The 17,043-nt window shown below is 39.7% G+C and overlaps 2 protein-coding genes across 2 annotated transcripts in view; both read right to left on the bottom strand.

Annotated features, from left to right (window-relative positions):
• LOC113491233 (ADP-ribosylation factor-like protein 8B-A) overlaps nucleotides 1-387 on the bottom strand; it is a 29,184-nt gene extending 28,797 nt beyond the window's left edge. The window contains exon 1 of the mRNA XM_026867996.1: nucleotides 334-387. Within this exon, the coding sequence (XP_026723797.1) occupies nucleotides 334-387 (54 nt within the window). The remainder of the gene's footprint in view (nucleotides 1-333) is intronic.
• An 8,524-nt stretch (nucleotides 388-8,911) lies between these two features.
• Nucleotides 8,912-14,942, bottom strand: SPAM1 (sperm adhesion molecule 1). The gene is made up of 3 exons (XM_026867957.1): nucleotides 13,974-14,942; nucleotides 11,479-11,568; nucleotides 8,912-9,613 (listed from the first exon to the last, which is right to left on the bottom strand). The coding sequence occupies exons 1-3, from the start codon at nucleotides 14,940-14,942 to the stop codon at nucleotides 8,912-8,914; spliced, it is 1,761 nt and encodes a 586-aa protein (XP_026723758.1).
• Nucleotides 14,943-17,043: the final 2,101 nt, after the last annotated feature.

Here is a 17,043-nt window from a genome sequence, read left to right as displayed (position 1 = left end):
CAGCCCCGGGGAGCAGCAGGGCGGCTCCGGGCACCGCGACGGACAGGGCGGGGATGGCCTGAGGAGAACCGCTGGTCCCTGCGGAGTGTGGCAGGAGGGGGCGGCCCGGCCGCCCTGGGCTGGCTGCCCAGCACCCCGCACCCAGCCAGGGCTGGCCCACGGCCGCGTTTGCGGCACTGGCCTGTGAGAGGTGGTGGACTTAGGTCCTCTTGACAGGGTCGATTTTGTATGTCCTTCACCTCCGGTGATGGCGGTTCTCATGCCTCTAGAACCTCCACTCCTCCCTTCTTGAATTGTTCATCTGTTTGGTTTTTTTTCAGACCCAGGGCTTACCGTGGTTTTATTTGGGTTCTTCTTTGGCAGTTTTTTGAGACTCTCCCTTGGCATGCTTCCTTGCCTCAACAGGAGATGCTTGTGACAGTGGTTCTGTATGGTGAGCAATGACAGGACATGCCGCTTCACCAGGAATCTTCCTCTGCCTGCACTGGATAAACAACATTTAACATACAGTCTTGCCACACAGCATTAGAGAAAGTCTTGTTTTCACCATAAATACAGAACTAACGCTTAACCTGGATCCATCTACCAGTCTCTAAAGTTGTCACTGAAATTATACATGATGCTCTAGAAGATTGCAGTGTTGGTGGTATTGATTGATGGAGGACTTTCACACAGATATAAACAAGGCACTTCAAAAATTTAGTATGGATACTGCTACTACCAAAACATAGCAAATTCATCAAAACATTTTGAAATTTGTTTTTCATGCTCTTTTTAGAAACTTAATTCAGCATTTTAGAGAATGCAGTTTGTGACAAACCTCACTGGTTATGTCAGTCAGACCACAAAAACTGGAAGCTCTTGTGAGTTTGCTGTCAAGAGCAATTGGTTCTGGTCTAGCTGTAGTGAAAAAGTGTACGCTTTTTCATGTCCTGGTTGTAGATACAGTCAAAATGACTCATAGTGTAATTATAAGATTTTTTTTTTACAGATACTCATTTATTTGCTCATGTAAATTTAATTGAACATTTCCAGAAGGAAATTGAATGCCGTAGCTGGCCCTGCTACACAATGGTAATATTAGGGAATTATTTTTCATTGCTTCTCTTAAGATAAAATCTGGAGGAAAGAGTCAAATTTAAGTGGTGAGTTCCAAACAAACAGGCACACCCATACCCCACCCCACCCCCGGTAGCATAAGGTGCTTCCCTTGATACAGGTAGTCCCTTTGTCTAATGCTGTTCCCTAGCGTTGATATTTGGGGTTAGAATCAGAATTTTGGATGACACTCTGAGGCAGTGATGGTGTCTTCAGCAGTTTCAGAGCATGGTACAGCTCTTGAAGTTTCTTGAAAATTGGTGGCACAGTGAAAGAGAGGAACTTCATGAGATCCTGCATTGAGGGAGAGTGTACCAGAACTCTGCTGTTTCTGTTTGCCTCTTAGTAGCAGCCAGATGGCCATTCAGTACATACGTAAAGCCTTGACTCAGCCAGCAGTCACAAATTTACCAGCCAGTTACCATTTATGCTAAACATAACTAGTGGAATCACTGGAGACATGGGTAAAGTAGAAATTGAAGAACTGGGTTATTCGGATTGAATGGGTCACAGAATCAGCTAGGTTGGAAAAGACCTTGAAGATCATCCAGTCCAACCATTAACCTAAACACTCACAGTTCCCAACTACACCATATCCTTCAGTGCTATGTTGACCCAACTCTTAAACACCTCCAGGGATGGGGACTCCACCACCTCCCTGGGCAGCCCATTCCAATGCCTAACAACCTGTTCTGTAAATAAATGCTTCCTGATATCCAGTCTAAACCTTCCCTGGTGCAACTCGAGGCCATTCCCTCTTGTCCTATCACTAATTACTTGATTAAAGAGACTCATCCCCAGCTCTCTGCAGCCTGCAGCCTCCTTTCAGGTAGCTGTAGAGGGCGATGAGGTCTCCCCTCAGCCTCCTCTTCTCCAGACTAAACACCCCCAGTTCCCTCAGCCACTCCCCGTGCGACCTGTGCTCCAGACCCTGCACCAGCTCTGTTGCCCTTCTCTGGACATGCTCGAGTCATTCAATGTCCTTTTTGTAGTGAGGGGCCCAAAACTGAACACAGGAATCAAGGTGCGGCCTCACCAGTGCCGAGTCCAGGGGTCAGATCCCTTCCCTGTCCCTGCTGGCCACGCTATGGCTGACACAAGCCAGGATGCCATTGGCCTTCTTGGCCACCTGGGCACACTGCTGGCTCCTGATTCATATTCATAGGACCAGGAAATAATTCACAGGCAAAACACTATTTTTCTGCTATGTATCTTGTTATTTTTAAAAACTGGTTTAAGCCAAAGCAGTTACCAAATTTTGAGTGAATAGGTGAAATGTTTCTGGCTGAAACTGAAAAATGTAAGAATTTCTCCTGTTACCACAAATCACCTAGCTGGCAACATGTGGAATAAAGACAGCCCATTTGTGAGAGTGGTTTGTGGAAATAAAGTGGTTCTGATTACTGCGTGGGAAAACTCACATAAAATTGAGCAGTCTCTATTTTTGCAAGAATTTTTGCAAGAATTTTTAAATTCTGCAGGAGCGCTTAAGGCTCATAGTGTTAGAAGCTTAAAGAAACAGTGTATTGCAGATACAGTAACTTATTCTGACAAAATACATTTCAGTCATATCCTCATAAAAGACCAGCAGGTATGTTCCAAAACATTAGTTTAGCTGTATGCTGACTGAAGTATTTTACAGTGTCTAGGGGGGCAAAATACAGTGTATGAAAAAGTCTTGGAGGGTTTGTGCAAGTTCAGTGATCCGTTGCATTGCTCTAAAATGTTATATGTTTTGCACAACTGTATGATTATGAAAGCCAATTCCTTATTTTGCAGTTTGCTAATAGAATATTGTATGTAAAAGTATTGCTACCTTGCTACAATTAGCAGCTCAGAGGACATTTGTTCTTGCAGCTAAAAGCCTGAGTTGCTGCACAGAAGGCCACAATTCATTATCCTGTGTGACTGTAGACAAGCCACTTAATCTTTCTGGGAAACATTTAACCACTGATAAAGTATTTCACTTTTCTGTCTTGTCTATTGAGATTTACACACTTCAGGACCAGTTTAGCATTTAGCAGTATTATGGGGCCATGCAGCACATAGCACATTGAATCTCTGAAGTGGCAATAAAGCAGCTTACTCCATTGCAGAGACTTACTTGCGGTATAAAAATTTATAACAGTGGATCTTAAGTCTGAGATTATGATGGTCGTGATACTATAAATGGTCAGCAAAACTTGACCGGAACTAATACTGCATATCCAGATATTTCCACATTTGGGAAGAAACAAGCTGCTTGGGACCCACAGCTCTAGTTCAGACTACTACCAAAGAGATCAGATCACATTATCTGCAGTTTAAGCATGGATTTTAGTCACCGCTCAAGATCTTAATGAGAAGACACCTTCAGCTAAGTGAAATCTCCAGAGGAGAGCATGCGAATAGGTGATGTCTCACTCTGGTATTTTCAGATTTGTCCTGATATACCAAATGTTTGGAAAAAAATCCCTGTAGAATAAGCCGTACATCTTCTCTGCTAATGAGGCACTGCATTAGTGAGAGACTGTTTGTAGGCCAGTTAAGCAGCTGCTTTGCTAAAGAGAATAGAAAGACTATTGAACTTTTCAGTGAAAGCGTTGTAATGTAACCACCAGTGTCTGTGTGTGTCATCCGTGCCCTCTGCTGGCTGGCGCATCAAAGACTCTTTAGTATGTAGCTTAAATTTTTGTCACACTCCAGTGAGAGAAGAGTTGAAAAAGGATCTCTGTAAGGATTGTTCCACTGGCAGAGTGGGGCAGACTAAGAACTCTGCGCTTTGGATACCTACATTTGGTATATGCAGCATGTACTGCAACATTGCAGGGGATTTACAGACAGCCCAAGTCTATATTAGTCCTGTGCCCTTAATTACTAGCTGTCCCAGCAGTAAGGTACTTCATACTTTGTTGTGACATTAACAATATTATTGTTATGGGACTGCAGGGTGCCCTTAGCCTCCCTTTAAATGGCTGGTTGTTAGGTCGCTGCCTCAGGAAATCATCACTCGACACTGTCAAGCTATCATCTTGTCTCAAACTGCTATAGCCTGAGGGAGCAGTGCGCACCAGAAGGAGACTGTTAACATATGGTATATTTCTTCTGCAGGATCTTGAAGTTCCGCTGAATAAATATATTTTCTGAGATGAAAACAAAGGCAGAGAAGGGAAACTGCATATTGTCTGATGTCTACATATATATGCTGCTGAACACAACACTTTGGGATTGTGTGCACAGAAACAAAATGTTGGCTAAATGTATAAAGTAGTGGTTCACATTAATTTTCATACTGTCTGTTTGTGTCAATTACTAATCAGTAAATAACTTATCAGTTATAAACTAATGGTTCTACAAGCATACACTGAAAAATATAATCTGATTACTATTGGTAACAGAGAACTATAACCAGTATATCATGATGGTGATAACACATTAGTGAACATAATGGAATCCAAAGTTTTTCCCTTAAGGATGCTAATATTGATAGGCGCCCTTTACTTCTTTGCTCTTTACTTTCTCAGATGTAGGGGACAACAAACACTGGCAAATTTTGCAGTCCTGAGTACTACTGATAGGAAAAGTAACTGTGAAAGGTTCAGAACACCTACACAAAAGAATGTTCTCTAAAGACCCTGATCCTTGACTGGCATACACAAACACTTAGGATTGATCTTGAATACTGCATGTTTACATGACTGTCAGCATAAAGAAAAATACCATGATTCTGGATGAAATTTCCATGGAGTCTTTGCAGGAAAACAGACAGAAGGGTCTAGAATAGCCACACATTGGGAAACATCTAGAAGTGTTAAGTGATGAAGTTAGACTACTAAGCTTTTTGAATCTGTTTCCAGCCACCTATACAATGGTTTTCAGTGGGAAAGGAAAAAACTGCCAAGAAAAAACAACAAAAAAGAAATTTATTTAAGAAACATGAAATTGTTAAATAAGGCTGTAATTACTTTTTTTTTTTTTTTTTACCATGAAATAAACATTGTTTTATATTGATGTTATTCTTTAGAATTAAACTCGTGACTGTCTTGAAATCCCAGGCCCTAATTTTGCAGGCTGTTTTGCTTTGACAGAATGGGTATCTGCCAATGCCAAGGGGCTTGCACAAGCACACTGCGAAAACACTTTCAAGTTTTAAGTGTCTATTCTTGAAGGATGGAATTTATTTGCCTTCTTAAAAAGGTCGTCAATGCTCCATAACTGAATATGTTTTAAAATTATGTAACTGTCTTTGTTGTCTTGTTGTTTGTATTGAAAAGTGATGGATAGGTACATGTACAAATCCAATCTGTGTCTGGGAGTTGTCTGGTGCATACTGCACAGGTATGAAATCTTCCACACAATTCCTTGTTGATATATATATACAACAGGGTGTCCCAGTGTGATGCAGGGATTAAAGGACTCCTTGGGATTCTAGTCACATCCTAGGCTGTCTACAAAGTGGTCTTATTGTCCTGACTCTCAAAATCTCTCTCCATGTTGTCATATTTAATACAGAGAAGCAAGAAACTGCAAGGCAGGGGCTAGACTATGATTTCACTTCTGTTCGTATTCTGTAAGTACCCAAAGGTATCTCTCATTAAAGTGCCAGTATCTTTGGGTGTCCCAGAAAAAACAACTCAATAAATCAGGTCCAGATTCTTCATATAGAGAAGCAGAATTTCAATTAGCAAACTTTCTAGACATTGAAGGAGGCCACTCAAAGGTAGTTAAAAAACTTTCATTTAGATCATTTCATCACACCCATTTTAGCATTTCCCAGGCCCTGAGTATTGCCAGCCTGAATTCTGCCTAGAAGGGAGAAGTACAAAATAATGAATGACAAAGTGAAATGAACATTCCTCTACTATTTAATCTTATGGAAAAATTACAACATAAGAAACTGAAACTGTCAGTTAAACTACTGAGAAAACTAAAGTTTATAGGAAAGGAAGTGAATGCAAGGTGATTTGGGGTGGGGGACGGACACGACAGGGGGGATCTGCTCTAGGAGAATACAGTTTTGGCTTTGAACATAAGATAGTCACTAGCAATGCAAGGCATAGAACCCCTTTTCCTTCTTTTTTCTTACTCCATGGCTGACTCCATGGTGACTCTTTAGCATAGAATATAGGCTAGACAAATACAATACAGAGCAAAAAAATACATTTGGAAAATACTGTAATTTTACACAGCACGTAGCTCGCCTGAATCTCACTCTGGTAAGTTTGTAGGATTTAAAGTATGGATTCCAGATATGTGCAGGTAACATAAATATCTCAAATGAGCACTCAAGAGGTGGTTGGTAACAGAGCACAAGATAAATAGCTATTCAGGTGTGCAGCTTAGGAAGACACATTTCTGTGGACAGTTTATTGCAAGAGTCTGCTTTCCTCTTACCTTCCTTTTACTTTTCTGATCCTGGCTGCTCTGAAGAAAAAAAGAGATTGGATCAGATGGATAGGTCTAATCTAACCATATCAGTTACTGTGTTCCTTTATCTTTACAGTGGGCCTCAGGGAACGGTTCTTGGTATTAAATGCCAGGTAGATAAAAACTGTTGAATGGGAAGAGACTGGTCTGTCCACATTCCCCACTGCTTTGCACTTCCTCTGTATCCACTGGGAGGTCCTGGGTGTTCTGTCTCAACACTTCTATGATTTTAAACGTCTCATTCCTCCTTTTCTGATGATTCCATGCTTTCCTCATCACAAGTGCTCTGCCAGCTTGGCTGATAGTCAAAAACATTTATGGCAAGCTTTCTAGATTTTGTGAACCTGTGAGCTCTCTTATCACAAAGTGCTACAAATCCAGTGTCTGAATCTCAGAGCACTAGATGCAAACAAGCCAAACCTCTGGAAACTTTGCCAAACATTTAACAAAGCAGTGCAGCCTTTGAACTGGAACTCTATGTGCCAATGTAAAATTTTAGCCATGTTAAAACGTTCTGCTGAAAAAATAAAACTTCATGTAAATCATACAACATATGCTAAGGCATTACCAGTAATGTTTCCAGTTTTTAGAAACCCTTTGACAGTTATCACAGCTGCAGTGTGAAAGAGAGGGACCTCCTGGTACAGGAATTATGATATCGTGGCTTTTGCTTACATGAGATCAAATAACCAATATCAAAGCTGCAGTTTAAAAAACATCTTTTTTACAGAGGTGATCAAAACCAGCTGGATTCTTCTGTGCCGGACAGTCTGCTACATACTTATTTTTTATTCATGATTCTACTTGGAACATTAACGGCAGAAAGAGCTTTGACTTATGGACTCAACACTGTAACTGCAATGAGAAAATTGTCACTTTCTCTTGATAACTTGCTTTCCAAGAGCCATAAAACATTATTTCACCATGTTAAGTCTAAAGGCTTCATCTGGTTTTCTGCATGTCTGTTATAACTGACAACCTGAAAATTCAAAGGCAATGGATATAATGTGTTTTCTGCTAGATTAAGACAATAACTTTTCATAAATAAAGGGCTACTGTCTTGAAATCCCAGGTATTTCCATTAGTGAGGCAGGTTGTATATGTGGGAGGTGGTGATTTATTTATGTAGATCATGTCTAGCTCTAGGGAGGCTTTTTTTTAATGTGTCCATGCCAGCAACCACTCTTCACCCATCAGAAGCTCAACCATCTATTAAGCATCTAACATAATAATTTCAAAAGGTTATTTTATCAAATAAACTGCAGTTAATTGCTTCTAAATACTTAAACTGACTATATGTAAATCATAACTAGAATTTTGATATGATACTGGGAGTGGTTTTGTTCTGGGGTATCTCTTGCTATCACACTGCTTTTGGCAATGGAATAATATTAAGCAAATAGTGTTAGTTTTGTGAGCAGACTGGATCAAAAAGGTGGTCCTGAGATTGGGGATCACAGGCACTGTAAGCGAAGAAAGGGAGTCCCAGGTCCCCAGTGCCATTCATTTGTAGCCTCCACTGCTGGGTCCTCCTAAGGAACAAACTGGTTTCCACCAAAAAGATTGCTCAGGAAATAGGCATAGCGAAAGTTCCACGCTCACAGCCTTTTGTCCAAATGGCACAGTCACCCTATATAGGGCTAGCTGGCTCAAGAAACTAGCACTGGTGACCAGTGCCAGTAGGGAGTGCAGAGGCAGATCAGATGAGTTGTGAGTATTGTCCAGACAAAACAACTGAAAACCAAGAAGGGGACATCTGAAATAAGGGGGAGAACTTGGGAGAAGTATGAAAGAAGGATAAACCACTGCAGCTCAAATTTTAAGTAATGAAGCTGTAATATTTGAAGTCAACATTTACATTAAAGTTAAAACCTTCTGAATAGTTATGAATATATTTAATTAAATGAAAAAACAGAGTGTCCCTGAAGATATTGTGGAAATAGAGAAACATTACATAATCAGAAAGATGTTATGCTGTGAAGTCCCACAGATCGAAAGTTAAGCCAAATAATTTTAAGAGCTAATTTTCATACGGAATCAAATTAATTTCTGCATAGAGCATCAAACCTGTTGAGTGCTGAGACTCGATGAAATCCAGGTTGAGATGTATTTAACTGCCTTAACTTGAAGAATACAAAATGGTATTATCAACATTTTTTTTCTCAAATATAACTGTTAAAAATGTAAACTGTAAAATAAATGTTTCCCATTCTGAACTATCCTTTTGTATGATATAACCAGTATATATGGACCAGTATATCTTTGGCACAAATAGTTTATAGAACTAAACTGAAGAAATACATTGAAGCTGAAGTGTCACCTATGGAATAGAAAAGGTTACCTGATACAGATAAGGCCACATGCCTTTCAGGAACGATTTTTCTTTGTAAATAAAATCTTTAGAATATCAAACAAAGCCAGGGAAAAGAATATTCTCACTTTCATGGGTCACTTGTATTAAGGTTCTCAAAATTATAATTAAACAAAATAAATTAAACATCCTTATTGTATAGGATGAAGAACAACTGAAAGTACGAGTATCATTTGCTTCTAAATCATATCTAGTGGCAGCTGTGTCAGTGTTATATTCTGCAGTTGTTATGTTGAGTTTATTATTTCCAAAGGTAGATGGGAAGTCTTCTATTTCAGTATGTGTAGGTGTCACCTTACTCTGAGAAGTAAATGAAAATACAGTTCTGTTAGACAGGATCTTTTCTTCAGAGGCTTTTATATTAGAAAGTGAATTTGAGGATATCTGAATGCAAATATCTTCTGAAATGCAAGCATGGAGGTAATGGATGTCATTTATATCAGCTCTAGGTTCACAACTGTGCCCTGCATAACAGTGGCAATCAAATTTTTCTATGAAAGTTTGCAGATCCTGAAATGCTGGTTGCCCGTGTAGAGTGTATTTTCCATCCTTTGTCATTTGAATGACAATATTCTCAGGATTCAAGTGAAGATAGTCACTGGAATTCCATTTTTTTCGTGCGCAAGCACCAGAGTCTTGGCATAACACTTGGCTACAGATTCTGGCTGCCATTGTGACATTGATGAGGTATGGGGTCAAAGTCCTCCGAAGGTAGTTGTCCAGAGCTCTACAGGTGTTCTGTGAAAAGAACATCATACCTGCATTATTTAGTTTTTAATTAGTAACTAGTTTTAATTTTAATTTACATTTTAGGGTTTTTTTAAATTTTAAAATGCTGTCATTCTAATAACAGTACCGTAGTGGTTATCTATGAATGTTTCTCCTGTGGTTTTGATAATAATTATAGCTGGTGGAAGCAAGTTTACCTGAGAAGTTGCTATGTAGTTCAAGGATCACAGAAAATTTATGTTGGGTAGTTGGTGGAGTTGTTATGAAAAGCACTTGTATCAGAAAGCAGACAACTTAGAGCTTTCATTTTATCTGTATATTTCATGCAGCATTTTGAATCAGATGCATCTAAACAAGTTACATGAAGGACTGAAGTTCCTTTTTGTCTTGAATCATTTGGAGGGATCTTGGAAAAAATCCTCACTTCTTCAGTTTGAACAAAGAATTTTTCTATCAAATCATCTGTGTGAGACTCTTTGATTTTCCCCTGACCTAAATAGCTAGGCTGCAGGCATAGGGAACTTTCACGGCATTTTTGAATTGAAAACCATTTTTGGGAGGATGATCAAATTGAAAATATATTAAGAGAATTGACCATTCTAATTGATCATGAAGTTGGCATATGTTGTGTGTGTGCTTGGTGCAGTTTAATAACCAGAGGCTTTGGGAACTCTTTCTTTGCTTCTGATGCTATGTCTCCTTAGGGCATTTGCCTAATATCGCGTGTAGATACAGCTAATATTTACACCCATGGAGATCACTTTGGTGAATCTGAGGTATATGTTTTTCTTTTACGTATATATATAAAAACCCTGCCTAGAAATTTTGGTTGATGCAATTCTCACAGAAGTGAGGGTCACAGTAATATTTCATTGCTGAAAGGCTACTGACTGTGATAGCTGTAAAAAACAAAAGGTGCAATTAATGCACAAATACATAGTCTGACTGGGCTGTGAAAACTTCTATTTGCTCACACAAATCTCAAAATTCAAGCAGTGAAAGTTTTTGCTCATCTATGTTCTGGTATTGGGGTAATGGGCAAAAAAGCTTCATGTGCAGTTTATATCCTTTCTCAAAGGCAGGCACATACAAAAAGTGGGATGCTTTTGGGAATTTGACCCTTACAGAGCTGTGAAGATTTATTTGGCCAAGCTTTCTATGAAAGGAGGCCCAGCAGTGCTGAAGAACTTCAGTTCTTTGCTCTTAGAAGACTTCAGAAGGGTCTTCCCATACAGTAGTTTATTATATCTAGTTTGCCTGGGTATGAATGAGCTAGTTTGAAAGATTTATTTGAACATCCTTGTAACAATGCTTCCCAAGCTATGTATTTGACCTTCCTAAAACAAATTGGATTTTTTTTTCCTTTTCTGACTCAGATCTTTCTTAAAATGAAATTAATCAAATTACTATTTACAACACACAGAACAAGCTAGAGCTAAAATCTCAGACTGACTCCTCCTAGTGATTTAAATATTATTGCTAAGTGCACCACTTTAAAAAGCAGAAAGGCCTTTTAAAATTTTTTCTGGACAAGCACAAGTAATTTTTTCTGTAGCTCATGACTGGAATATAACGAAGATACAGGAATTCTTTCCTTAATTTAACTAAACAAGTGCTAACTTGCCTACCGTTATCATGGTATCTTGTCCAGTTACTCAGAGCCAACACTGATACTTTGAAAGATTGAACTCTTATTCTGTAGTCAATTACAATCTTAATAAGCCTCAAATGTGCTTGTTTTTTGACTGGAGAAGGCTGCTGGCAATATGGAGTCATCCTTTTAAAAATGGAAGAGGAATCATAGGAATAAGGAATCATAATGCTTTATATCCTTTTCATTTTAAAAATATCATGCAATAATTAATCTGGCATACCTTATTTTGTGTTAAATTCATGTCACCCCAGATCACAATTCCAGAAGCACCCAGTGCAGCAGATTCCCCAATGGTATTTACCAGATCATCCTGAGGGGAAATGGGCAAAGAATCATACTAATGTAAGTAATCTATAACATAAGGGCAAAATGTATAATGCATATAATAAATCACATATCCAAAATAACTACTTTGAAGACAGCAAGCAATTATATACATTGAAAACATTCTGGTCTCAATTACACTTTTATTCTGGGATTGGGTTGCACAGGTGATGCCAGAAAATGTTGCCAATTATATCCAATTTATATGTCATCCGGTTAGAAAAACAAGGCTGTAAAACTGAGCCAGTGATTAGGCATATGACATACAGTCCTCCAACTATTTTAAGTTTGAATTTGCTGCACTGCCCCCTGGCTGCTCAGAGTTGGTAGTAGCTGGTTTCAGTAACTGCCTGAAGCAGAGGCTGGAAAGCACAGCTTTTTTTTTTTGCTGGGTTTTTTTTGGTTTGTTTGTTTTTGTTGTTTTTTTTTTTAATTGTAATTTCAGTTACCAGAAAGTGCTAAAGCAGAAAAGTAGCAAGAGAAAGAGCTTTCACCAACAGGAATCTCTTTTCTCCAGAGAATGGCTCTGGCCTTTTACAGAGATTGATTTGGGAAATTTGTTTCTGTTCAGTTCTCCTTTTAGGGTCAGCTATTAGCCCAGCCCTAACAAAATCTTAATGCCCATCTGGAATGGGAGAGGACAATGGGCAGAAAAAGAACAACAGAAAAACAATTTACTGCAGGGCACAACACATGGAATAATGTAAGGATTACAGGATTTAAATTATTACCTAGAAACCCAACAGGGACCCTGACAGCACCCTTTGCTCCCTGAAGGTATCCACGGAGCCTGGTGATGCTCTATCCAGAATGTGAGAAGTCACCAGGCACAATGCAGTCACCAGGAGCACAATCGGTAACTTTCTCATGTCCTACATGACCAGGAAAAGATTCCCCAGATTGGTGGTATCTCTGATAGGGTAGATGTATACAAAACTGTGAAAGGAAAAGTGTATCCACAACTGCAGTAAGATGATTATCCATATTGATGATCTTGATTAGGACGTAGAGTGTATCATCAGTAAGTTCGCAGACAACATCAAGTTAAGTGGGAATGTCAATCTGCATGGAGGTAGGGAGGCACTACAGAGAGACTTGGATAGATTGGATCGTTGGGCCAACGTTAACAGGATGAGCTTCAACAAGGCCAAGTGCCAGGTCCTGCACTTGGGCCACAACAACCCCCTGCATGGCTACAGGCCTGGGGAGGTGTGGCTGGAGCTGTCTGGAAGAGAAGGCTCTGGGGGTTCTCATTGACAAGCAGCTGAACATGAGCCAGCAGTGTGCCCGGGTGGCCAAGAAAGCCAACGGCATCCTGGCTTGTATTAGAAATAGTGTGACCAGCAGAAGTAGGGAGGTGACAGTCCCCCTGTGCTCTGCACTGGTGAGGCCACACCTGGAGTATTGTGTCCAGTTTTGGGCACCTCAATACGAGAGAGATATTGAGGTGCTGGAGCGAGTGCAGAGGAGGGCAGAGAAGCTGGTGAAGGGCCTGGAGAACAAATCCTATGAGGAGTGATTTAAGGAGCTGAGACTGCTTCGTTTGAGGAAGAAAATGCTGAGGGGAGACCTCATCACTCTCTACAGCTATCTGAAAGGACATTGTAGAAAGGTTGGTGCTGGTCTCTTCTCACGGGTAATTAGCAATAGAACAAGAGGGAACGGCTTTAAGCTTGAACAGGGGAGGTTTAGACTGGATATTAGGAAAAAATTTTTCACAGAAAGAGTGGTCAGACAGTGGAATAGGCTGCCCAGGGGGGTGGTGGAGTCACCATCCCTGGATGTGTTTAAGGGTTGTTTGGATGAGATGCTGGGGGATATGGTGTAGGGGAGAACTTTGTGGAGTAGGACTGATGATTGGACTCAATGATCCCAAGGGTCTTTTCCAACCTGAATGATTCTGTGATTCTGTGAATCCATGAGATGCTGAAATACCATTTAGAAAGCTACTTGAGTACAACTAATTTTTTCACTAGCTCTTAAACCCTTTTTTAAGGAAAAGAAAGACTCTTTTATTGTTTTTCCTTATAACCTAAAAAGCAGACATTAAGCCAGACTAGTTTTACTAAATCTCTTTGGAAGAAGTTATTCATACTTCTTTCATCTGACCTGGTGTACTAAATATGCTTTCTAGCTTTGTGATATTTTGCTACATGTGAGGACTACTCAGAGAATAAAACACTACTTAATAAATGTCATGAGGAAGGTTTGACAATGGACCTCTTAGTGAGTGTTCTGTTTGGTGAAATTTCTTTGGTGGATTAATTTAATATTTTATACAAAATCTACACACTTTTTTTCTGATACAAGTTAGCATATTTGCTAAATAAGTGTCACCTGGTAATCTCTTTCCACTTAAATGTGAAATATTGAAGGTCTAGCTCCACTCACCTGGGAGAGATACTCCTCATAGACATCTGTGAATACTGGACGTGTATATACAAAAACTGGAAGGGGATGAGTAGAGTTAGAGATATATGAAATTCTAATGGCTTCTTGAACTCTGTTGCGAACAAAGAGCTGGGCATTTCTGGAAGATCTTAAGGCTGTCTCTAGATAGACAGATGGATAAAGTGCTGTGCTTTTCTCCCACAACCAGTTAAGCTCATTATTTCTCTCTATTTCAATATCTAAACAGGTTCCTGTATAATTATGTGGGTTTTGTTTGTAATCATAGTTATAACAGTCTGGATAAAGGTAATATCCCCACAGACGATTTGGCTTCATTTCTATGCCCAGCTTTAAAGATTCCAACATAATTGATTTTGCTGCAGCTTCAAATTCCTTTTTAGCTATAGTCCTGGCTTCGGCTTCTGATAGACTGAGATCTCTCTGCTGAACCAGTTCAATGGATTCCTGTCTATAAATGTCTTTTGATCCCCAATTCCTTATCCACACAGGTCTCCAGTTTTCCCAGTCAATGACAGCTAATCCAAACTGTTCATCTGAAGGAATATAGAACTGGATGTCCTCTTTGGCTTTTTTTAAATGATTCTCCAGCAGTGAAAGTTGAGGGAGTCCTCCATTGAATGCCTCTCCTGTGACTTCATTTTTGTAAGGATAGTAGCCAAGCCTGTCTGGATAGAAAAGAGTGATGTTTTGCCCAATGGATGTCTTCAATGTGCTTCCAATGAGAGAAAAAAATTTCATGTCCAGCCGCACTCCAGTCCTTTCAGTACAAAGTTCTGTAGGAGCATTCCAGATAGAAAGGAAAGGTGAATTAGAAACAAGTGGACGAGCTCTTATGTTCAGAGATGAGCAGCAAGAAACTAAGAGAGTGGCAAACACCATACTGGATGCTATAGGGTATGTATGGGTAACACACATACCAAAACTTTGTATTTGTCTTAGACTTTTCATTGTAGCATGTGTGGTGACATTAGGTGCTTCTGATCAGACAAAAATTGAATAATCTCTGGGTGTTCAGAAGGTTGGTAGTCTGTCAAAAGCTTTACCATACAATATATTTCTTCAGATTAATACCTATTAAGCAATATTCCTTAGGTGTAAAATAGGGATGTCCTTTATGTGGGGTTCTCTGTCATTTCAGGCTGCAGGAAACCTTTCCAAAACTTCTGAGACCTAATACAGAAAAAGAGGCAAATGTAGATAAAGTAAGAGATGATTTCATTTCTAACGATGAAACAAATTCCATTTGTGATTTTGAATATATTGTAATCTTTGAATAAAATTCTCCTTTGAAGGAAAAACACAATGTACAATGTACAATCATTAAAAAAAAAAACCAACAAAACCAAACAAACAAACAAAAAAAACCAACAACCCACAACCCAAACCTGTATATAAAATTGTATATATATAAAAGTTAGATAAGAAACTGATAGCAGAATGGTATCCAGTGACTGATGGATCAGAATGAGCATGACTGGTAGTAGTCCTAATTGTGCCAGTGACTGATGTCTGTAAACATGAGCAGTCACCATGAAGTGTGCCACAGGGTGGCTGGTAATGTAAAATCTCTAAGCACAGATTAAAAAAACAAACAGATTTTGCGTTGTATTTACTGAATTCAGCTAGGACTGGAAACTGCAAATGTCTGGTCCCTACCCCTTGAACTATCTCTCTCCCTCTGTTGTCTTTTCCATGACTGCTTAGTGTAAAATTTATTAGCTGTACAGGCACAGAAACATAGATCTCTTTTTCCTAGCAGTTCATACAGACAACAGGTTGCAGTTATTACCCATTTTCTTTTTTTTTTTTTTTTTTTGCTGCAGGATTATATTTGTAATTTGTTTCAATAAAATGGTGAAACACCTCCATCCATCAAATTGTTGCATACCCAGAAAAGTATAATGAGAGGTTGATGGAGACTTCAACCTTCCTAAATCCAGCCTCAAACCAAATTCACAGCAGAGACTGTTGTAGTAGTAGTACAATGAGATTTCCTGTGTATATTCACTGAGTTTTATCACTTCTGAATCTACTGAAATCTCTAGATTTTCTATGACTGTGAGAGAAAACCGTGTGTGAAAAGGAACTGTCACGAGCAAGAGACAGAACAGTGTGACTGAAATCTAGACCTTTGGGGGATCAAAACAATGAAGGAACCTATGTCAACAGATGGACTAGACCCTGCCCTTGGTCACAGACATCACAGTCTCTGGAGGTGATTTTGGAATTCTTCACTTAAACGTGACAGAGGGTAATTTGCCTCTTCTGAGGACAAGGAGGAAGTAAAGGACAAATGCAAAAGTTGTACTGAAGGAGGAGATCTTTAGGACTTGAGTTTCCCAGAGGAGGGGTTTTTCATTACAGGGATCTTCAAGAAATGCCAGCACCTAAACATTTAGGTTCCCAGATTGGTAAGTCTATTTTGCAGACCCCACTTTGCTTCTTCCGCATCCATCATTTCTGATGCCAACAGGCAGTAGGGATATTTTCCCTTTTATTCTTTTCCTCCTGGGCATGCTGCCAGCTCCTGGTCATTGTGTCAGTGGAGAAGCATAGAGCTGCTAGCAATTTTGCCAGGTGCCCAACCTACCTAAGAAGGGAACAAGAGCCAGTTCAGTTTTCTTTGCTTAGAGATGACAGCACATGTGAAGGAAACCAGCTACTCAAAGACACAAGCATGCACAGCTGAAAGACTGGCAAACGAGGACCAATAGCAAGGACTCCCCAAAGAGGGTTTGGCTGTACAGGAGGAATTTTTTTTCAAAACAGAAGCTTATGCTCCTGGAGTAGGAAGTGCAAGTAGAAGGGGCAGAAAGTACACCCATGCAATATCAGACACCCCTTCAGAACTCATCTGCAGGTGTATGAAAGACAGGTAAGGAAGGGAAGTAAAATGTAGAATAGGTGGTGAGGTGCAATGTACAGCAGAGTAGAACTGCAACAGCTTCCTCCCACCAGCCATGACGGCACCTCTGTATTCTCACTGGCACTACCCCCAAGTCTCTAGAGCCCAGTTTCTGACTATAAGTTAAAGGACTTAAAGCACGTT

This window comes from Athene cunicularia (genome assembly GCF_003259725.1).
Source record: "Athene cunicularia isolate RWA chromosome 1 unlocalized genomic scaffold, athCun1 chr1_part2, whole genome shotgun sequence".
NCBI classification, from domain to species: Eukaryota; Metazoa; Chordata; class Aves; order Strigiformes; family Strigidae; genus Athene; species Athene cunicularia.
The sequence above is the reverse complement of the archived record's forward strand: the minus strand, read 5'-3'. Positions and strand labels throughout refer to the sequence as shown.

Coding starts and splice junctions, on each gene's coding strand:
- SPAM1 (XM_026867957.1), bottom strand. CDS start 14,942: ATGAAAAGTCTAAGACAAATACAAAGTTTTGGTATGTGTGTTACCCAT. Junction 11,569..13,973: donor ATGAGGAGTATCTCTCCCAG/GTGAGTGGAGCT, acceptor ATTTCCCCTCAG/GATGATCTGGTAAATACCAT. Junction 9,614..11,478: donor TGAATTTAACACAAAATAAG/GTATGCCAGATT, acceptor TTCTTTTCACAG/AACACCTGTAGAGCTCTGGA.